This window comes from Lolium perenne, chromosome 5, assembly GCF_019359855.2.
Source record: "Lolium perenne isolate Kyuss_39 chromosome 5, Kyuss_2.0, whole genome shotgun sequence".
Classification (NCBI taxonomy): Eukaryota; Viridiplantae; Streptophyta; class Magnoliopsida; order Poales; family Poaceae; genus Lolium; species Lolium perenne.
This window is the reverse complement of record NC_067248.2, coordinates 133,851,705-133,874,633: the sequence shown is the minus strand read 5'-3', so window position 1 is coordinate 133,874,633 and position 22,929 is coordinate 133,851,705. Positions and strand designations below refer to the sequence as shown.

The following is a 22,929-nucleotide window of genomic DNA, read 5'->3' as shown; positions in this document are numbered from 1 at the left end:
TCTATGCTTGTTGCATTATGCTTCTTGAACTTGTTTATTTACAAGATTCCTATGCATAGGAAGCATGTTAGACTTAAATGTGTTTTGAATTTGCCTCTTGATGCTCTCTTTTGCTTCAAATACTATTTCTTGCGAGTGCATCATCAAAACTGCTGAGCCCATCTTAATGGCTATAAAGAAAAGAACTTCTTGGGAGATAACCCATGTGTTATTTTGCTACAGTACTTTGTTTTTATTTTGTGTCTTGGAAGTTGTTTACTACTGTAGCAACCTCTCCTTATCTTAGTTTTGTGTTTTGTTGTGCCAAATTAAGCCGTTGATAGAAGAGGAAGTACTAGATTTGGATTACTGCGCAGTTCCAGATTTCTTTGCTGTCACGAATCTGGGTCCACCTCCCTGTAGGTAGCTCAGAAAATTAAGCCAATTTACGTGCATGATCCTCAGATATGTACGCAACTTTCATTCAATTTGAGCATTTTCATTTGAGCAAGTCTGGTGCCATTTTAAAATTCGTCAATACGAACTGTTCTGTTTTGACAGATTCTGCCTTTTATTTCGCATTGCCTCTTTTGCTATGTTGGATGAATTTCTTTGATCCACTAATGTCCAGTAGCATTATGCAATGTCCAGAAGTGTTAAGAATGATTGTGTCACCTCTGAATATGTTAATTTTTATTGTGCACTAACCCTCTAATGAGTTGTTTCGAGTTTGGTGTGGAGGAAGTTTTCAAGGGTCAAGAGAGGAGGATGATATACTATGATCAAGAAGAGTGAAAGCTCTAAGCTTGGGGATGCCCCGGTGGTTCACCCCTGCATATATTAAGAAGACTCAAGCGTCTAAGCTTGGGGATGCCCAAGGCATCCCCTTCTTCATCGACAACATTATCAGGTTCCTTCTCTTGAAACTATATTTTTATTCAGTCACATCTTATGTGCTTTTCTTGGAGCGTCGGTTTGTTTTTGTTTTTTGTTTTGTTTGAATAAAATGGATCCTAGCATTCACTTTATGGGAGAGAGACACGCTCCGCTGTAGCATATGGACAAGTATGTCCTTAGTTTCTACTCATAGTATTCATGGCGAAGTTTCTTCTTCGTTAAATTGTTATATGGTTGGAATTGGAAAATGATACATGTAGTAATTGCTATAAATGTCTTGGGTAATGTGATACTTGGCAATTGTTGTGCTCATGTTTAAGCTCTTGCATCATATGCTTTGCACCCATTAATGAAGAAATACATAGAGCATGCTAAAATTTGGTTTGCATATTTGGTTTCTCTAAGGTCTAGATAATTTCTAGTATTGAGTTTGAACAACAAGGAAGACGGTGTAGAGTCTTATAATGTTTTCAATATGTCTTTTATGTGAGTTTTGCTGCACCGGTTCATCCTTGTGTTTGTTTCAAATAAGCCTTGCTAGCCTAAACCTTGTATCGAGAGGGAATACTTTTCATGCATCCAAAATACTTGAGCCAACCACTATGCCATTTGTGTCCACCATACCTACCTACTACATGGTATTTTCCGCCATTCCAAAGTAAATTGCTTGAGTGCTACCTTTAAAATTCCATCATTCACCTTTGCAATATATAGCTCATGGGACAAATAGCTTAAAAACTATTGTGGTATAGAATATGTAATTATGCACTTTATCTCTTATTAAGTTGCTTGTTGTGCGATAACCATGTTCACTGGGGACGCCATCAACTATTCATTGTTGAATTTCATGTGAGTTGCTATGCATGTCCGTCTTGTCTGAAGTAAGAGAGATCTACCACCTTATGGTTAAGCATGCATAATGTTAGAGAAGAACATTGGGCCGCTAACTAAAGCCATGATCCATGGTGGAAGTTTCAGTTTTGGACATATATCCTCAATCTCAAATGAGAAAATTATTAATTGTTGTTACATGCTTATGCATAAAAGAGGAGTCCATTATCTGTTGTCTATGTTGTCCCGGTATGGATGTCTAAGTTGAAGAATAATCAATAGCGAGAAATCCAATGCGAGCTTTCTCCTTAGACCTTTGTACAGGCGGCATAGAGGTACCCCTTTGTGACACTTGGTAAAAACATGTGCATTGTGATGATCCGGTAGTCCAAGCTAATTAGGACAAGGTGCGGGCACTATTAGTACACTATGCATGAGGCTTGCAACTTATAAGATATAATTTACATGATACATATGCTTTATTACTACCGTTGACAAAATTGTTTCATGTTTTCAAAATCAAAGCTCTAGCACAAATATAGCAATCGATGCTTTCCCTCTATGGAGGACCATTCTTTTACTTTCAATGTTGAGTCAGTTCACCTATTTCTCTCCACCTCAAGAAGCAAACACTTGTGTGAACTGTGCATTGATTCCTACATACTTGCATATTGCATTTGTTATATTACTTTATGTTGACTACTATCCATGAGATATACTTGCTACAAGTTGAAAGCAACCGCTGAAACTTAATCTTCCATTGTGTTGCTTGAATGCCTTTACTATGAATTATTGCTTTATGAGTTAACTCTTATGCAAGACTTATTGATGCTTGTCTTTAAGTACTATTCATGAAAAGTCTTTGCTGTATGATTCATTTGTTTACTCATGTCATTACCATTGTCTTGGATTACTGCATTCATTACATATGCTTTACAAATAGTATGATCAAGTTTATGATGGCATGTCACTCCAGAAATTATCTGTGTTATCGTTTTACCTGCTCGGGACGAGCAGAACTAAGCTTGGGGATGCTGATACGTCTCCGACGTATCGATAATTTCTTATGTTCCATGCCACATTATTGATGTTATCTACATGTTTTATGCACACTTTATGTCATATTCGTGCATTTTCTGGAACTAACCTATTAACAAGATGCCGAAGTGCCAGTTCCTGTTTTACGCTGTTTTGGTTTTCAGAAATCCTAGTAACGAAATATTCTCGAATCGGACGAAATCAACGCCCAAGTTCCTATTTTCACCGGAAGCATCCAGAACACCCGGGAAGGACCAGAGGGGGGCACGGGCCCCAGGACCATAGGCCGGCGCGGCCCAGGCCCTGGCCGCGCCGCCCTATGGTGTCGTCGCCCTTCGACCCTCTGCGCCGCCTCTTCGCCTATATAAAGCCCCTGGATCGAAAACCCCTGATAAGTTCGACGAAAACCACAGAAACCTTCCAGAGCCGCCGCCATCGCGAGGCCAAGATGCGGGGACAGAGTCTCTGTTCCGGCACCCTGCCGGGAGCGGGGAAGTGCCCCCGGAAGGCTTCTCCATCGACACCGCTGCCATCTCCACCGCCATCTTCATCACCGCTGCTGCTCCCATGAGGAGGGAGTAGTTCTCCATAAAGGCTCGGGGCTGTACCGGTAGCTATGTGGTTCATCTCTCTCCTATGTACCTCAATACAATGATCTCATGAGCTGCTTTACATGATTGAGATTCATATGAGTTTGTATCACAATTTATCTATGTGCTACTCTAGCAAAGTTATTAAAGTAGTTCTATTCCTCCTGCACGTGTGTAAAGGTGACAGTGTGTGCACCGTGTTAGTACTTGGTTTATGCTATGATCATGATCTCCTGTAGATTATGAAGTTAACTATTGCTATGATAATATTGATGTGATCTATTCCTCCTACATATGCATGAAGGTGACAGTGTGCATGCTATGTTAGTACTTGGTTTAGTTGTATTGATCTATCTTACACTGAGGTTACTTAAATATGAACAAATTGTGGAGCTTGTTAACTCCGGCATTGAGGGTTCGTGTAATCCTACGCAATGCGTTCATCATCCAACAAAAGTGTAGAGTATGCATTTATCTATTCTGTTATGTGATCAATGTTGAGAGTGTCCACTAGTGAAAGTCTAATCCCTAGGCCTTGTTCCTAAATACTGCTGCGTTACTACTGCTTGTTTCTTGTTTCAACGTGTTACTACTCTTTGCAATACTACCACCATCAACTACACGCCAGCAAGCTATTTTCTGGCACCGTTGCTACTGCTCATATATATTCATACCACCTGTATTTCACTATCTCTTCGCCGAACTAGTGCACCTATTAGGTGTGTTGGGGACACAAGAGACTTCTTGCTTTGTGGTTGCAGGGTTGCATGAGAGGGATATCTTTGACCTCTTCCTCCCTGAGTTCGATAAACCTTGGGTGATCCACTTAAGGGAAAACTTGCTGCTGTTCTACAAACCTCTGCTCTTGGAGGCCCAACACTGTCTACAGGAAAAGGAGGGGGAAGTGGACATCACTGGACATCATCACCATCACCATCATCATCATCTCCACCATCATCACCGCCATCTCCTCCGCAGCACCTCGTCACCGCTGTAGCAATTTGGGTTTGATCTTGATTGTTTGATAGGGGAAACTCTCCCGGTATCGATCTCTACTTGTTGTTGATGCTATTGAGTGAAACCATTGAACCAAGTTTATGTTCAGATTGTTATTCATCATCATATCACCTCTGATCATGTTCCGTATGATGTCTCGTGAGTAGTTCATTTAGTTCTTGAGGACATGGGTGAAGTCTAAATGTTAGTAGTGAACTATGGTTGAGTAATATTCAATGGTGTGATATTTAAGTTGTGGTGTTATTCTTCTAGTGGTGTCATGTGAACGTCGACTACATGACACTTCACCATTTATGGGCCTAGGGGAATGCATCTTGTATTCGTTTGCTAATTGCGGGGTTGCCGGAGTGACAGAAACCTAAACCCCCGTTGGTATATCGATGCAGGAGGGATCGCAGGATCTCAGAGTTTAAGGCTGTGGTTAGATTTAATTCTTAATTACTTTCTTGTAGTTGTGGATGCTTGCAAGGGGTATAATCACAAGTATGTATTAGTCCTAGGAAGGGCGGTACATTAGCATAGGTTCACCCACACAACACTTATCATAACAATGAAGATTATTTAGCCGTATGTAGCGAAAGCACTAGACTAAAATCCCGTGTGTCCTCGAGAACGTTTGGTCATTATAAGTAAACAAACCGGCTTGTCCTTTGTGCTAAAAAGGATTGGGCCACTCGCTGCAATTATTACTCTCGCACTTTACATACTCGTACTTTATTCAACTGTTACATCAAAACCCCCTGAATACTTGTCTGTGAGCATTTACAGTGAATCCTTCATCGAAACTGCTTGTCAACACCTTCTGCTCCTCGTTGGGATCGACATTCTTACTTATCGAAGATACTACGATACACCCCCTATACTTGTGGGTCATCACTCCGCCTCCTATATAAAGGGGGAGTCGAGGGACGAAGAGATCATCAAATCATTGTTACAAACCCTAGTTTTCATAATCGTCGAGTACTTTTCGGCTGAAACCTTCGAGATCTACTTGCCCTCTACTTCTAACTAAACCCTAGCCTACAATCCATAGGCATTGACAAGTTGATACCTTGTCAATTGGCGCCGTCTGTGGGAATCGAACCCACGACATTGGCACCTGTATGAACCCACCATTCCGTGGGCTGAAACACCGAAAGAATGGTAGGTAACATATTACCATACCCTGTAGTTCCTTCCTCTGTGTTGCCAATGACCATGCTGATAGAGTTTGAGTTCTGTCCAGCCTGACATTTCTTTCCTTTGCGTTGTGGACAACGATTAGCCCAATGGCCTGTCTCGCCACACACCCAGCAAGGATCTTTCTTCTCCGTTTTCCCCTTCTTCTTGAAGCTGGTAGTCTCGGAGACTCCCTTGTTCTTTCCCTTGGATTTGTGGGCATTTTTCTGTACCATATTGGCAGCAAAACGTCCATCGGTTCCTCCAGTGTGTTTGTCTGTTGCCCTCGCCTTCTCCTCAACATCCAGAGAGCCCATGATATTCTCAACAGAAAACTCATGCCTCTGATGTTTCAGGGAAGTGGCAAAGTTCCTCCATGAAGGGGGAAGCTTAGCGACAATGCATCCCGCGACAAACTTGTCCGGTAGCACACACTTGAGAAGCTCGAGTTCCTTTGCCATGATCTGTATCTCATGAGCCTGTTCTACTACAGATCGGTTCTCAACCATTATGTAGTCATTGAACTGCTCCATAGCATGCAGTTCACCTCCGGCATCGGCAGCACCAAACTTAGCGTCCAGTGCATCCCACAGTTCCTTCCCATTTCGAATGTGCAGATAAGCATCAACCAACTTGTCTCCAAGCACACTTAGGACGGCACCCACAAAGATTACGGTGGCATCCCCGAACGCTTTATCCTCGTCAAGAGTAAGCGGACCTCTGGGAGTACCTTCCGCAACTCGGTGCACGCCCATAGAAGTGAGCCACAAGAGGGTCTTACTCTGCCATCTCTTGAAATGAGAACTCGTAAACGGGCTCGGTTTGAGCGCAGCAGCAAAACCAGACGGTGAAAATTGCCTAAGCATATAAGGTTTTTGGATTGTTGGATTATTAGGCAATTTCCGTGTGAGTTTAATTACCGAAAGCAACATTACAGATGCACAAGCATACTTAACCAAACACATCAGACTAAGCACATGCATCAGATCTGAACATGGAACAAGTAGCAGTGCAAGGTAGGATAATAAAAGCACGTACATCGCGACCGGGAAGGTCGCACTAGCAGCAGCACCACCACCACCATGGGAGTTGTTGATGTCGCCCATGGTGTAGTCGGAGCTGTCGATGAAGCAGCCGAACCGTCGAAGAAGAGCACGAACAGCAGCGAGCAGTCGCGCCGAGACGCTCCCCAAAAACCTTATCGCCCGTCTCCCGGTGCAGGATCTCAACGGACGGGGTTTCGGAGGCTTGCTCTCCCGGACGGCTGTGCACGCAGTCACCGGGATGGGGAAGACTAGAGAGTAGCACAACAAAAGGAACTTCACGAGAAAGGAGAGATCTAAGAGCACTGTTTTCCAGATCTGATCGGTCTCCTTGTATAGCCTGGGAGGCAGCCGACCCGACCGCGTTGACACGCGTAGGAAGCCAGGGACACGCGGCGAACATGCACATGCAAGTCGACACGTACCCAACATAGTTGGTGCACCAAGCAAAAATTTAGGCTTCCTTGAGTGTGTCTCGAACTCGAACTCGAGTCACGAAACGCGACGTGCGTGCGTGACGTGACGTGACGTGTCGTGCCGAGCCGAGACGGGCGGGCGGAGGAGGAGGAGTGCGCGAGGGCTCCTTCTATTCTCACTCACTTGGAATGACTAGAACAGCAGCCCTTATATACCACTCCAACTAGCAATGTGGGACTAAACTTTGTCCCCCAAGGCTGTCCCAAGCTGTCAACATGATGGGCCTTGAGATATCAGGAATTGTAGACCACATGGGCTGCCTTATTGGGCTGCAGCCCATCTACATTCAACAGAAACTAATCCGACAGGTCTTGAAATTGACGAAATCACCACAGACGCCTCGCTATTGACGGAAACGTCGCCTCCCACTGAAGAATATTCTGCCTTTTAATGAGACATCAAAGTTTTCAATCTGTGATTTAAACTCTAGGAGGCTGGGGTGCCACTACCCTCCTAACCATCCAACATGTGGTTCTCCTCACCTCACATTCCTCTCCCCTCGAAATAAAAGACCCTCATATTCCTCTCGTGTGATCTCTATAGTGCTTTTGTTGGCGAAGGCTCCAAAGGAAAGAGAATGCCTCGAAGAGATGGTTATATTCATGCACTTGATTCAAAGCTCGTTAACCGTGACTCCCAAATTTTGTGTTGCCATTCAAAGTTCATTGAGGTCAATTTCGTCAAATTCGTCTCCTATGGTCGATATTTAAAAAAATAGCATTAGTTTTACCTTGCTGTTTCACATGATTTTTATGTTGTGAGTTCGCTTTTTCAATAATCGTAGACAAAGTGGTTATGAGTTTATTATTCAGTAGGTGAATTTCAAGTGATGTTTTGCGCACTTACCTCGCCTCAAATTCCTCTTTCTCCTAATGTCTTTGAAGTGCGTCAGTTTGCGGAGATCTCTAAATAAAAAATGGCTGCATACATATTTTCAAAATTTCTTCGAACATTAGCTTTATCTCGACTTACTGCACAACTTTATGCCTTAAGTTTTCTATTTGAGAATCATATACAAAGTGGTTATGAGTCCATTGTCTTCGTTTTTCTCGTTCACCCTACTCCCATTTTATCATCTTCTCTTTGTGCCAACGCTTTGGTTAATGATGCTCACTACATGAAAAATGTCTACATTGACAAGGTGGTGTTTTCGTGATTGATACCAATGTTGGTCAACCCTGTAGCTATTGCTACCTTGGTTCGTGCAGATTGTGAGCTAGTTGGATTGGCGTTGAGTGCTGATAGCCGGTAGAATTACACCGATGGGTGGAGTTGTTTTCTCTGTTTATTTTTGTTTGACACGTTTTTGTTTTTGACACACTTGTGTCACCAACATGTACTTTCCTTTAATGCAAAAGCAGAATCTACTATTCATGGTCAAGAAAGGGATATATTTTAGTTTTTCAGAAAACTTCGTAAAACCCAAGGAGATATAATCGCTAAAATGTAGAGATAATCAACTAAGTTTTTAAACAACATTATACTACTTTTTATTCACTGGTCACATAGGTTACAGCCTTGATAAAGAGAGTTATAATAGACATAGGTGGATCATCGAGCCGGACATGTTGCTCAGAACCCCGTGCTAGCCTAGCTAGTTCGTGATCTACAGAGTTTGATTCATGATAGTTATGTTGAAACTGAATTTTCGCAAACTCGGTCTCTAGGTGATAGCAATCATCCATCAGACAAGCTTTTTCATAGGGATTTGCTAGTTCTCAGCTAGCTAAGAACGAAGTTCGTGCTCATTTAAGTCCTACACCATTTGATTTGCATCGTGTGTTGCTTCTTCTTTTTTCAGTCGCAAGTGGAGTTACAATTGAGATTTTTTCAGTTGCAAATGGAGTAGCAACTAAGAAAAAATTATCCAAACCGTTAAATTTACTTCGTGATTCGTGCTAGTTATCAGTTGCAACATAAATTACAACTGAGATTTGATGACATCATGTAACCAAGAACGAGTCGACTAAAAAATAGTCACACCCTTTCAATAACATATTTAGAATCCGATATGCAGGAGCAGGGGCCAGCAATCGGCTTTGTGCCGAGCGTGAAATGCATAGCTGTGAGATGAAAAATAATCAATGTAAGCTCCATCCATCCAAGCCGTTTTGTGGTTTGGCGACCATAATTTCACGGGAGTGCGAGGGAAACGAAAAAGAGATAGGTGCACATCATGGTCAATTGGGATCGCCGCCCTGTCCTTTGTCCGCGCCTAACCAACCGGACGGACAAGCAAACAAACAAATTTCTCCCTCGCTTTCCTCAACGCCCCAAAGTCCAAATCTTGTCCTGCCTGCAACAACGTCTTAAACAACAGCGAGGTACTCCAGAGGTGGCAGCACGGTGTGCGACCATCCCAACGACGGCGACATCAATGCCATCGTCATCGTCCCTGCCGCCGGCTCGCTGGGCTGCATCTGTCCGTCTCGTCGACCAGAGCTAGGCAGACACAGAAAATTCCCAAGTTCGCCCATGCTTGAAGCAGCAACAGCGAGAGGAGGGACATGATGATGGTGCCGTCGATGCCGCCGGAGGTTGAGCCGTCGTCGGCGTCGCCGTCCCGGCCCAAGCGGCTCTACCAGGACTGGAAAGGGAACAACGTATGTACATGCTTGCTGGACTTCCCTCATCACTTTCTTTTCCGTGTTGTGGTCAGGAGAGCTTGGCGCCATGGCAGCTGCGCAACTGTAAATCGCCTTCCAGCTGACATGAGGATTCTTGAAAGCTCCAGGTTCTTGTGTGAGATAGCAGAGTGTATTCACAACAAATTATCCTTGGTCTCTGCAGGTATTCCTGTGTGGCGGAAGGATTATACTCGGGCCGGACGCGGCCTCGCTGCTGCTGTCGACGTTCCTCGTCGCTGGCCCGGCCATCGTCTTCTGCTACCAGATGCAGTCCAAGTTCTTTCGCTCCAACGGGCAACCACACATGCACCGGGCTGCGCTTCTGATTGTTATCATCACAACATTAGTGGTTAGTGCTCATCTTTGCTGTCTGCATATCTTCAGTGGCACCTTTGTCATAAGCTCTGCTGTCATACTCATACCCCACAATCACAATGGATCGACACAGAAACCTTTCCAGCCTTCACACCTGAAACTGACATCAACAAGGCGTCTAGCATTAAAATTCCAATTGCCAGTATATACACCATGTGCAGCACAGAATGAACAACCCGTTTCATATTGACCAAAACATTTGTAGGACCTGTTCTTCCTGTTCATGACATCGGCCAGAGACCCGGGAATAGTGCCACGAAACACAAGAGCTCCGCCGCCCGAAGCCGACGAACGAAACCTCCCTACCACGCCGTCGATGGAGTGGAGTATGGGGGGCACCCCGCGGATGAGGTTCCGCCGGACGAAGGATGTCATCGTGAATGGCTTCACAGTGAAGCTCAAGTTTTGCGAGACCTGTCTCAGGTACCGCCCGCCACGATCCTCACACTGCTCCATCTGCAACAACTGCGTCCAGAAGTTTGATCACCACTGCCCGTGGGTTGGCCAGTGCATTGGACTCGTAAGTACAAAAGTGACCATGTGCATTAAGTCTGCAATTCTGGCATTCTATTCTCCTACCATGTGAGTATTACCTATTCCCCTACCATTAGGCATATAGGATATTATCATAGACATCTAACAGAGGAAAACCAATATTGTTCACCGAACTTTATTTTCAGTAAGAGACAGCAAGAGAGAAGATCAAATGTTGTTTCCATGTAGAAGTTACCAAGCCTAATCACCTCTTGTTTTTTTTTTTCTGGCAAAGGGATGCTATCTCAAAAGAAATAGTTTACCAAGAGATTTAAACTTGTGCTTACAGTTGCAACAGTAGTCTAAGCTTTACAAAACTTCTTTAAACCAATGAAGTCAAATTAGAGCATACAGCTAGTGATAGCAAGTTGTGGGCGCATTTCATTATCTGACCAGGTTTGCAGCTAAGATCACCTTACAAGGACTATACCTAACACTAACATATCCCCCACCAGCTGACTTTTGAGGCCTCGCCGCCTCAGGGACAGTTCCAAGAATTCATCACAACGAAGAGAACTTGACATCAAAGAAGAATAGCAGGCATTGAAAGACCAGATTAACCAAAAATTAAGCATCATATATGTGTTTTTTCAAGAACCCAACAATGTCTTACACACAAATACTGACCGAGTCATACTGATATTTGCACTCTCAGATAATTGCAACTGAACCATCATAATCCCAATGTCTTCTCTTCCCTCGCAGAGGAACTACCGCTTTTTCTTCATGTTCATAGCCACATCAACGTTCCTGTGCATGTCCGTCTTAATCTTTTCATGGCTGAATGTCTATGGCGAAAGGGAAGACAACGGTGGCTCTATCTGGAGGGCCTTGCGCAAGGAAGTGTACTCTTTTGTGCTGATCATCTATACTTCCATTGTTGTATGGTTCGTTGGTGGCCTAACAGTATTGCACCTATATCTGATCAGTACTAATCAGGTAAAATTTGCTTCCTTCTGCTGCAATGTTAAATTCTTGTTACAATTTCTAGCTCTTAAGACTCAAGTAATGCACTTGAGTACACTAAAAAATACTAGGTCTAGTCTCTTGAACTAGCACTACAATATACCATGACATCACTGCACCACTGTTCTGAAATACGCTATTTTGCCAAAGTTCGTTTCATTCTCTAGCTATTTATATGAAATGGTTTCTCTAAGAAGTTATGGAACTAATTGTACCCGCAATGCTAGAGCGTGCACAAGATGGTGGCCCAGGGCAATCATATTGCACACACAGAAAAATGGTGATGTACTGTTGCGCATGCAAAGTGTGTTTGGGATTGGAACCGTTTGCCATGTGTTATATCTCTTAATCTTCAAGCATCATTCCCAAGGAGACCATTCAATTTGTAACATTAGATAGTAGATGATGTTACAGAAAACATAGAAATCTGCTCCACTGCTCATAAAAACTTGTTTACTGTTTGAGCATATTTTGAAAGCGTGCACCCATAAAAAGCCAAGTGACAGTTACCAAGATGGAGGGGCAGGAAAATATCCTGCCTTGGTCAATCAAGTAGAAACAGCGGGAAAATGTGAGCTTCCTGCCATGGTGAAAAAATGGGGCAGAGCCGTATTGGAAAATTTATTAAAACATCCATCATAGAAGGTATATAGAGGACTCATTAGATAATGAACGTATAGTTCGTGATATAGGAGTTTCTAACATTTGCCGTGCTTATTACTGTTGTACTTTATATTAATATCAACATTGCATAGCTTTACTGATATTAGTTACAAATTGTGCAGACAACATACGAAAACTTCAGATACAATTATGACAAACAGGACAACCCTTACCGGAGGAGCATCGCAGAAAACTTTGCTGAAGTGTTCTTCACCAAGATCCCTCCTCCAATGAATGACTTCCGTTCACAGGTAGGTGAGGGCGCTTTGGAAGCTGGGTTCTACACTCCATACATTGGGTTGGATGTGACTAGCGCAAGGGAGAAGATTGATATAGAGACACGAGAGAAGGAAGTACTCGTAGGGGGGATTCAGATTCCAACAGTACTTCAGAATATAGACTACGGCTCCTTTGAAGATGGTTCACATGACAAGAGCAAGAACGATGGCAACAGAACAGTGTCTTCTTCCCCAGCTTGGGCACAAAAAGGAAGTGAAGGTGCTGGAACATCAGTAGCAGCTATGGAAGCATGTAAGGAAGAAACAAGCGAGGACGATGCTAAGGAAATTAGTAGTGCAAATACAAGTCCCGCACGAACATCCACACAAGGTAATGCAATATCCGACGATGAAACAGTTCAGCACGATACTAAGGAGAATAACGCTCAGATAGAAGTTGAATCTGCCCAGCCCGTGAAGGACATGAGCTGATAGGTATTACTCATATATGTTTTGAGTATTTGTCCATATATATGGCCACTGTGAGTTGACCTCATTCTTTACAATATAGAGAAAAAGGAAGTACAGGAATATTAAATTACATCAAAAAATACATTTTTAAGGAGAGTGTAATGAATTGAAGTATTATTCACATCTCTCACTGTATTGTTTGTACATTTTTACATTAGATATTCCGAATTCTAGGGCATGTGCCTTGCATGGCAAAAGTGGACATAGTAAGAGAAGAGTTTAAGCAGCTCTATACTTCTATTGATTGCTTTCGTTCATGACTTTGTAATAAAGCAGGTCAGATAGATATAACTGAAGTTCTCCACAAAATAGTAATATAAAGATGAAGGATCGAATGGTCACAGAAACGAACAGCCCACCAAAAAGCAATTTAGATTCTGTGCAAATTACAACAGGAAAATGATGGATTCTCATAAATTAACTTCAAAAGGAACAAATACGCCACAAGGTAGTGTAAAGCATCAACAAAACCAATGCTACAGCTCATTATTGGGAAGCGTACAGGTGCTTACAGCTAGCAAGCTAAACTTTCCAGAACAACTGGAATTTCATAAGTCAAGCAAAGTTGCCCAGAAAATAGTACCACGGGTCACAGAATTGTAGAAAAGAAGGTCTCATGGCTGGTAGACATCTGGAAGCTGAAGGCCTACACTGGCAGCAGATTTGTTCAATGTCTTCTTCATTTCCTCAGATCGGTCCACAGCTATATTATATGAGAATAGCAGCTCCTGGACAATCAAGCGTATTTTACACAGTTAGTCGAGTACACAGTGCATGATGAAAACCTGATGGTATATGCCGCCATTATAAGGATATGATAATGTGAATGACTTGTTCAATCTAAAATAGGTGATCTGACGTGGTTGTATTATGGAAATCAGCAAAAAATCAAGTGCACTATCTTATCACAACATCACTTGTAAACGCAAACTCTATTAGTCAGATATCACCATTCGATCACCATAGGAACGACACTCTAAAATGGTGATAAAACAAGACTGAAATATGGAAATCAGGAATCAAATAAGCACATCATCTAATGATCTGCTGTAATAAAATACAACAATTTCAAATCCAGACTATTTCGGGCCCAAATCTACCATAGAAATAGCGCCCGCGTACCAATCTCTACTTTAGCATTTCATCGAACACAAGTACAACCTTCCAATCGGAAGTAGCAACAAAAAATTCCGCATAGCAAACATTTCTAGGAAAGGACCGACCTTCTGGTGCTGGATGCTGGTGATGTGGTACGCGTAGTCCTCGGCCAGCCGCAGCCCCGCTCTGGCCTCGGCCTCCGTGCCGACGGGGCTGCGGAACTCGGCGGCCACGAACTCGCGGAAGTGCTTCTTATCGGCGCCCCCGCCGACGTGCTTCTGCACCGCCTTCATCACCCGCCGGTACACGACTGGGGCGGCCGCCATCGATTCGTCTCGTTCAAAGCTGGCCCAACGCGGCGGCGGCGATGGAAGACGGCGGCGGCGGTGGCTCCGGCGGCGGGCCTGACTGCCCTTTCTGGATCGTGGCGTGAGGCGGCCGTTCGATCAAGCATGCGCAGCCCGGATCGAAGTGAGCGAAATGGCTGATGGCGCTTCCTGAAAACACCCTTGTAGTTATTCTGTATTGTCACTTAGGTCCTGATTGGTTGCAAGTTACCGTGTGAGTAGAAACATACTTGAACTAGATTTGGCACTACGGTTGGATGCTAGCTATTTCATTTGGATTCGGTTGGAGAAACGAAAGATAGTTTGATTGGTTGGCTGTACGTTAAGAAGGATTGTAGTTAACTAAACTAGTTCAATTATAATCATTTTTTATCTGCCTAACTATTCATCGATTCGAGATAAGGTCAAAAGGAAAAAAAAATCCACCTCGACATTGTGATTCCAGTCCCGTGATCGGTTCGCTATTTCGTAGAGTGTTTCAAACTCGGGTCCGTGTTTTTTTTAGCCATTTGTGGACGAGTTTTGTTAAATTTTCACACACGGTCGATCATTTCAAATTTTCTTCGAGAAGCAGCTTCACCACACCATTTCGCATTACTTTTGTGTTTATAGTTTTTGGTTTCGACATTGATAAACGAGTAGATCTACAACTACGTACAATGTACTAATAAGGTGTAGTACACGTATACGAATGTTAAAATAGAAAACTATGAACACAAAAGTCATGTGTGGGATAGTGAAATGAAGCTACTTCTCGAAATAATTTTGAAACCCGCGAAACAGTTGCAAAAAATTTGACTAAATTCTGTCAAAAAAAAAGATTCGAAGAGAATATGAAATTGTCATTCAAATACTCGACGAAACCAAAAACTGTTCAAGGTAATTGATTACTCGACGAAACCAAAAAACCGTTCAAGGTAATTGATTCATAACAATACACATCTTTTTTGTGTTAAGCATATTTTAAACCAGCCCATTGTTTTGTGGATCGGGAAAGATTAAAGTGATGCAGATTAGTGGCAAGGTTATGTACACATGATATATAACTTCGGTCAAACCGAGAAAAAACTTCGGCATGGATTAAATGATTACTTTCCACCAATTTAAGTGTGTTATAGGGAAGTACATGGACAGGAATATGATTCAATAAGTACTACAATCAGTCAATCCAAAATAAACAAAAAATCATGCACGCTACAGAGATTACTAGCACTTAAATTTACAATTATCTTGTGATGATATAACAAAGAACAGCACATCTTACTTTCATCAAGATATAGCACTACAACATTCATGTTCTTTCTAAAGATGAACTACAGCATTCATGTTTGCGTAGCTATTTTCCTATTCGTAAACCTACAAATTGAAACAAGTTGCAATAAGTCACAGACTACGGTGAAACAGAGACTTCTATTGCAACAGAGGAAGAAGAAATAGATACCAAAAGATAGCTAAAACAGAAACACCATCATAGTGCAAAGATACAATTCACGCCACCACCACGACAAGAATTTCTCCATGTACGGGCCAAGACAGGATTATTGCACAAATCAACACCCAGCAGTTGCAGGACAGGAATTTGAACAACTGAACATTGACCAACATTTACATGAACTTGGCCCACTTAACCACCGCACCCTCTCACCAAAAAAATAATTTAGTCAGAACAAAATGATGCTAACTATGCTGCACCAGTACACCACCTCTAATCACAATTCACAAATCCATTCAGGTGCTATCTCAAAAAGAAAAGGTGAGCAAAAAAATTCAGCCAGCTATACCGCACGCACACTTGAGATCCACACTTGCCTACCACCCTTTTAAGTTCTAACATTTTTGGCACAGATCAGGATAAACCAGTCCATATGTCCAGGCAGACCAAGTAAACTAACACAGAATCTCTGAGATCAACCGCAGCGCAGCTCGCCGGCTTAGAGAAGAGTGTTTCTAGCACACTTCCTGTTGCAGATATCCTCAAGGATCTCTGCTGCATTCTTGTGGGGGCAATGCAGTCAGGAGATCCAAGTTGAGAGCAGCAGCAGGTTGCCAGATTGTAAGTTTGAAAGTACCCGAGCAAGACCGAGAAGGGTACTATGAGCTATGGACCTTTCACAAGACCTACAATTCTACAAATAAATTATCTACAACAACAATACAGGGTATGGAACACTGTTCTTGATCTTCCATGTTGCAATTTGGAAGAGCATGTGTTGCAGTACTAACTTGATGTATCAACCTCCTTCCCATGATCTTCATTGATTGTTCTGCGGAACCTTCGTAACCATATCTCATAGTCCATTGGGTATGGGGTCCCGCAGAGGCTGTCAACATAATCCGCGAATGCTTTCAACACTGCCGCGACATCACCCAACTTCTGTTGTATAACTCTCCTTGACCATGATGTCTCCCTCCACTGAAGTGCACCTTCAACCGAGTCAAGCTCTGGGCAGACTCCACCACACGAGAAATATAAGAGATAAATCAAACTTTCGGCATCAGATGCCGCACAAAGCTTGCCTTCCTGGAGCGCAAATGTAGATGAGAAGAACAGATTCATTGAAGGCCGATCCTTATCTTCCAGGATAGCATGACCCCATCCAATAAGTACGAAATGTGGGCTCCTTGAGCCATTGCTGACACGGATCACATTCTCTGGCCGGATGTCACCGTGACGGATTCCTGCAGATGATGCAGCAGCAAGAGCAGACAAACAGTCATGGCAACATCTCAGAGCGTCCTCAACACCAAACAATCCGTTCCGTATCAGATTTGAAATGGTTTCACCAACTGGTGAGGTGACAAGGATTGGAGTACCGCACAACGGATGACCACAACTCCCGCTAGAGTTTGGCTTGTTACAAGGGCCTGGATGGACCACACGTCCAGAAGCTACCATCTGCGGTATGTATCTGCTAGAAATGTCTCTTTGCTTCATCAAAGTCAGCACTTTGGTCTGCCTCTGAACCTGGTACCAGGAATTCATATTCTCCCATGCTGGCTCTAGATGAGAAGGGCTGGAACCTACATACAGCAAATAGGATTTGGTAGGCTCCTCCACAGGAATAGCACCATAAATAGGAGGCTCGCTTTCTGTTCGGATATCATTGATTTGAAAACCCTTCTGGCAGTTAGAGATCTCCATCAAAACAATGGACCCTATCTCAAGCTTCAAGATTTCATCAGGTTTTACATCAACAGTACCTTCCTCCTGCACTTCAACAATTTCAGGAGAATGACTTCGTTGCTGGTACCTATACACACCATTTCCATTAGATTGTCTGTCAACCAAGTGTCTCTCTGATCTTCGACTCTGCAGCCGGGAACTGTGCTCTGTGGCTAGTTCATCAAGAGAGTACTTTGGCTCTCCACAGAATTGGATCATCGAGCGGAAAACCGCAAGGAGGACTTGAAGGGTCCCAACGTCTCCCCAGTTGGCATTCCCAAGTTTATTCCACACTCGATCCACGGAAGAAACCGTAATCCTGGCATCATTTTTTATCCATTCAGCGGCGCACTCATAAACATTGTTGGTATCAAAACTCAGCCTGTTGAGATCCCCTTGGACATTTACCACCCCTCCAAACTGCGAATCCACCAGCAGCACGTAAACAGAGTCCGAATTCCGGAGGACGGTGGAGGACCTGCTGAGGCTGCGAGAGAGCAACACGCGGAGCGCGAAGAACAGCGCCTCCCCCAGGACAGCAGGCGACGGGTGCAGGTCGCTCTGCGCGGAGACCATCCCAACATCAGGCCTCAGCAAAGCCAGCACGACGATATGGTCCCACCTCCCCTGCGAGTGCTTGGAGTTCTTGAGCAGCACGGCCGTCGCGCAGACGCCGTCGAGCTTCCCACTGCCGATGGCCTTCTCGGCGGGGTAGAACCTGGAGCTGGTGCTGTGTATGCAGGCGACGGAGAAGGGCATGGCCTCCTCGGGGCCCCAGAAGGCCTCCCACAGCCCCTTGATGCCCGCGTGCAGGAAGTCCTCCAGCGCGAGGTGCGCGGTGGCCTCGAACGCGTCGGATGTGGACGCGTGCAGCGCGTTCGGCATCCTGACCAGCTGCTGGAAGGTGACGCCTTCCAGCGCGTAGTCGAAGCTCTGCAGCTCGGTGAGGTCGAAGGGGACGTCGAAGGATGGTTTCTGGAACCCGCTGTCTTGGGTGTTGCCGGTGAACCAGTCCTCCAGGCTCGCCGTCAGCAGCTCGTTGTCCACGAACTTGCGCAGGAAGTCCTTGCAGGTGGATGAGGATGATGAGCTGCGGTGGTCCGGCGACTGGCCTGCGAGATAGCAGGTAGTTCTTTGGTTACAGTGTGCAGAGTTTGCAGGGGAAATATGCCTAGTGATCGTCTAAGGGATGGACTTTGAGGCATTACATATGATTCAAGTAAGCTATTACTAGTATGAAGCTACTAGCACAAAATTGTTCAATTCAGGTGCGCAAAGCTTGCAACAGTGGCCAAGTGATCAAATTTGAGGGAGTTGGTGCGATTACAGGATTAAAGATGCTAGCTTTAAGTAGGAAATAGCAGGTCGGTCGCAGACACGAGCAGAGATGGATCAGGGGTGCTGACCTGAGGGCGACGCCGCGTGGGCGCCATGGCGAGGGCGGGGGCGGCGAGATCTTTCGGCGGCGAGGGCGAGGCCGGCGAGATCTCGCGTGGGCGGGGCGGCGGGGACGTGGCGCTGGAGATCTCGCGGCGGCGGGGTCGATGACATCGCCGGCCGGCCGGCGCAGCACAGCGCCGCCTTGTCACCGTCGTGTTCGCTGTATCCACGGGCCGGCAGCAAGCGCCGCCGCCTCGTCCGGCTACTCCGCCTGTCGCCGCGTCCGGTTGGGCGGAGCAGAGGGAGCGAGGAGGAGCGGCTTGGGCTTGCCTTTGGGGAAGAGGGAAGGAGGGGATTGGGGATCGAGTCGGGTGGCTGCGCTCCGGTTGATGAGTGAGTTGTGGCAAAACAACACCTGGGCCACATGGTAAGTGAGGTACAGCTGGACAAGCACTCTCTCTGCTGAAACTTGGGAGGGGTTTCATGAATTTCCTCCCCTCAATCTCTTCCCGCTACAACTCACCCAAAATTACTTCCTCCGATACAACACTCAAAGAAAAACTTAAAAGCCCTGCAAAAAATGGGTTCCAAAATAAGATAACAGTTAAAATAAGTTCTGAAAATGGTAACAGCTAACACCACAATTGTTCAAAGTCCAAAAATAGACATGCAAATCAGCTAGGTCCAAGAATTCAACATCGACAGATCAATTTTTTTACCACCTCCTTTTTTTAACGATTCGTCATTGCCAACTTTATAAACCGTTCACTATGTTCTATAAGGGCACGTCCAATGGGATGATGTGAGCCTTCTCTTAGAGATGCCACATCAGATTTTTGATTAGTTGGAGGAGACAAAATGAAGAGAGAGAAGGTTGTCTTCCCTTAGCTAAGGGATCATCTCTTAGAAAATAAGGGAAGACTATTTTCTCCATTGTATCACATATGTCTTCACTTAGCAACAAATTTCCTACCAAAATTTAATTATTCATATTAATTACTAGAGATGGTTGTAAAAGATAATGCATTGTATGACTTATATTTAATACCTTCTCTAGCTGATGTGGCGGAGTAAGCGAAGGCAGGTCTTCTCTACCATTGTACATGCCTCGTGATCTGTTGTGTATTGAACAATCATTGCTTCAACATTGTGTCTCTACATATCTGGCTTTTTTTATATTACTTTTTTTAGATGTACAAAATCCGACTTAATTATTGTGGTGTTTGTGTTTGTATATGTTTCTTGGACATATATATTATTATTTTTATTAAAAAGCTAGTATGTACCCAGTTACACTTTGGTCATTGCACATTGTGCGCACAACACCAAGGGAAAAAAAATTGGTAGCCGAAAAGTGATAATTTTTCGGATTTTCATCATCAACTCCATGAATTCACTATGTTCTCTAACTCTTGATTCGTACACCACTTGTACCGAACAATTGTGGCTTCGACAACGTGTCTCTGTCACGTATCGATCCGACTTACTTGGAGCGATATTTGAGTTTTGTATATGTATCTTGGGCATACATATCCTTCTTCGGTATATGACGAGTGACACCTCGGTCACTACGCATTGCGTGCACAACAACGATGAAAAAACCGTTGGGCGAAAAGTGATATTTTTTTATGGAATTGGAGGCGTAATTTTTAGTTTGGCAGGAGTTGAATGCGTAAAACGTATTATTCAACTCTAGCACCGCCAATTTACAAGCGTTACCTGTGAAACTTTGTCAACAATATCAGCATCATGGCCTTCTGAATGTTCCGTGTCAAATGGACGAACAGCTGAACAAGTGTGGTCAAAAGTTAGTTAGGAAGGAGCTGAAAGTCAAACCATAAGAAATTGGTGAGTGCAAAGTCATGAAAATGTTGCATGTACGGATATGCTGTCCAAAACAGACACCAAGAAGGACACGCGTATTTATTACTCGCCTGAAACGGCACAGTACTGGCCTTGTGTCCGTCCTTCAGGTGCCTATAGCATCTTCAAACACAGAAACTGAGGACACATGCATTTAGTCGCCACAAAATAAAAAAGAACACTGGAATTGTACCATTCGGAACACCCCAAGAAGTCGACAGTATCATAATACAGTTCACTTGTAAACTTTTCAGCTGTACTACCATTACTCCTTTCTTTTTGTGAAAGATACTACAGTACCATTACTCCAAGATACCCGTGAACGCGGTGAGCATAAGATTGAACGGGTAGGTAAACTTTCAGGAACCGGTCGATGGAGGTAGATAAACCACTAGCTAGCAGGCGAGCTAAGCAAGTAAACAACTCGTGGACGGTCGCGACGATCTTAACCTGTTCCCGGTGTCGGATGCGCTTTAGCACAAAGTGTTTCCGATCGATGGAATCATGGGAGAGGTGCGTGAGCTCGAGCGATGCTCAAAGGCGTCGAGACAGGCATGCGCGCGCCTAGCTGTGCCACGACAGAATGATGGGGGTATAGTTCGGGGCTTTTGCGAACTGAAAGCGAGTGCGTGCATCCGGCCATGTGTGTCTGGATGGAAGCTAGTACAGTATAGCTTTAGCAGGCAGCCGAGCTTGAGGATGATTGGTCATGGTTTGGGAGTTGCCGAGTTGGGACCATGGTCATGGATGAGGGCGTCGTCGAGACGTTGAGGCACGCCATGCGTATGGTATGATTGTGCGAGGTTAAGGAGAAAAGAATGGGTCGACAGCTATGGCGACCACTACTTCACTTAGAGCACACGCTTGCTAACCACTGTGTATATTGTTTTCTCGACAACGGACTGTGCACTGCTCTGCCTTCGTTCGAGGTGATTGTCATGCTTTGCTCTTGCAGGATGATTGTCTTATCTCTTTGCTCTCGCGGGATGATTATCGAGAAATCTCCTAGGCTCACTTAGCTGGTACTGCCAATGGGCGTGTCTGCACCAACCGACGCACAAAGCCAAGAATGCGTCGTCTTTTTGTTCGAAGATGTTAGACCATCTCGAGTCCCGTCTCCTAAACCGTCCCCCAAACGGCGCTGGATCGAGCGTTTGGGGGACGTGTTTCGTCGTACCGCGTTTGGGTACATCGCTTTCCAGCCGCGTCCCCCAAACGCCGTCTCCAAACATTAAAAATACTCTCTTTATTTTTATTTTTTTTAATAGAGAGAAGAAACATTCCACAAACTAATACATAATTGGGAATATGGTTTACACAAACTAAGACATAGTTTGGAACATGGCTTCCACAAACTAATAATAGTTTGAACCATGGTTGACACAAATTTAAAACATTGCAAAATAACGAAACCTAATTAGTGTTGGCATCGAAGATTTCGTGTGTTCGCAGCCAAGAAAAAACACTCTCAGGCACTCCCAGTCACCCAAACTGGAAAATCCAGCTGCTGACGGTGCTCCTGTTGGTTCTTTCGAGGAAGAAGAACCGGAAACCTCCGTGCCTATTTTCGCTGCGAAGAAACAACACTCATTCGTTGATGTGGGCATTACCCTTCGGGTAACTAGTACTATGCTACCTCCTATGGCCCAACCAGGGGCCCATGAAGATCATCTACCGACCAAGGTGGGCAATACGTCGGTTCCAAAAGAGGGAGATTCATCCGAAGAAGGATTATTGACGAACAAGGCAAGAAGACGTTGAGCAAGGAAAGATTAGAGATGGAACTCTTTGTAATACAGTCGAACTCAGACATAGCTCTTGAGACCTGGCCTGCAATATAAGGGCCAGGAGAGGGTCTGCCGAGGGACACACAATCACAACAGATAGAATCATCGCAAGTCTAGAGATAGGTCATTAGAACTTAGCCTCTCGACGAGATCTTAGTCATAGCCTTTGGCTACCCTATTGTAACCCGATATATTCAATAATCAAGATCTGACAAGCAGGAAGTAAGGGTTTTACCTCATCGAGGATCCCAAACCTGGGTAAATCTCTCCCTATCTGTTTGGTATTCGATGTCTCGTGTCAGCCTGCAGGATTCCGTCAACCCTAAGCCCCAAAAGGTGGGCATTGC

At 44.4% G+C, this 22,929-nt stretch overlaps 3 protein-coding genes across 3 annotated transcripts; 1 reads left to right on the top strand and 2 right to left on the bottom strand.

Annotated features, from left to right (window-relative positions):
• The first annotated feature begins 9,350 nt into the window (after nucleotides 1-9,350).
• On the top strand, nucleotides 9,351-13,188 carry LOC127299951 (probable protein S-acyltransferase 1). The gene is made up of 5 exons (XM_051330013.1): nucleotides 9,351-9,633; nucleotides 9,821-10,006; nucleotides 10,238-10,552; nucleotides 11,272-11,505; nucleotides 12,318-13,188. The coding sequence occupies exons 1-5, from the start codon at nucleotides 9,538-9,540 to the stop codon at nucleotides 12,903-12,905; spliced, it is 1,419 nt and encodes a 472-aa protein (XP_051185973.1). The 5' UTR covers nucleotides 9,351-9,537; the 3' UTR covers nucleotides 12,906-13,188.
• A 99-nt stretch (nucleotides 13,189-13,287) lies between these two features.
• On the bottom strand, nucleotides 13,288-14,501 carry LOC127299952 (uncharacterized). The gene is made up of 2 exons (XM_051330014.2): nucleotides 14,168-14,501; nucleotides 13,288-13,672 (listed from the first exon to the last, which is right to left on the bottom strand). The coding sequence occupies exons 1-2, from the start codon at nucleotides 14,366-14,368 to the stop codon at nucleotides 13,559-13,561; spliced, it is 315 nt and encodes a 104-aa protein (XP_051185974.1). The 5' UTR covers nucleotides 14,369-14,501; the 3' UTR covers nucleotides 13,288-13,558.
• A 1,426-nt stretch (nucleotides 14,502-15,927) lies between these two features.
• LOC127299950 (uncharacterized) lies at nucleotides 15,928-19,330 on the bottom strand. The gene is made up of 2 exons (XM_051330011.2): nucleotides 18,959-19,330; nucleotides 15,928-18,664 (listed from the first exon to the last, which is right to left on the bottom strand). Exons 1-2 carry the CDS (start codon nucleotides 19,101-19,103, stop codon nucleotides 16,608-16,610), a joined length of 2,202 nt encoding a protein of 733 aa, XP_051185971.1. The 5' UTR covers nucleotides 19,104-19,330; the 3' UTR covers nucleotides 15,928-16,607.
• Between the last annotated feature and the right edge of the window lie 3,599 nt (nucleotides 19,331-22,929).

Excerpts from the sequence above, each read along its gene's own strand:
- LOC127299951 (XM_051330013.1), top strand. The coding sequence starts at position 9,538 with ATGATGATGGTGCCGTCGATGCCGCCGGAGGTTGAGCCGTCGTCGGCG. Across the intron at positions 9,634-9,820 it reads AGGACTGGAAAGGGAACAAC|GTATTCCTGTGTGGCGGAAG; the intron begins GTATGTACATGC and ends TGGTCTCTGCAG. Across the intron at positions 10,007-10,237 it reads TTATCATCACAACATTAGTG|GACCTGTTCTTCCTGTTCAT; the intron begins GTTAGTGCTCAT and ends AAACATTTGTAG.
- LOC127299952 (XM_051330014.2), bottom strand. The coding sequence starts at position 14,368 with ATGGCGGCCGCCCCAGTCGTGTACCGGCGGGTGATGAAGGCGGTGCAG. Across the intron at positions 13,673-14,167 it reads CCAGCATCCAGCACCAGAAG|GAGCTGCTATTCTCATATAA; the intron begins GTCGGTCCTTTC and ends TTGATTGTCCAG.
- LOC127299950 (XM_051330011.2), bottom strand. The coding sequence starts at position 19,103 with ATGTCATCGACCCCGCCGCCGCGAGATCTCCAGCGCCACGTCCCCGCC. Across the intron at positions 18,665-18,958 it reads CCACGCGGCGTCGCCCTCAG|GCCAGTCGCCGGACCACCGC; the intron begins GTCAGCACCCCT and ends GCTATCTCGCAG.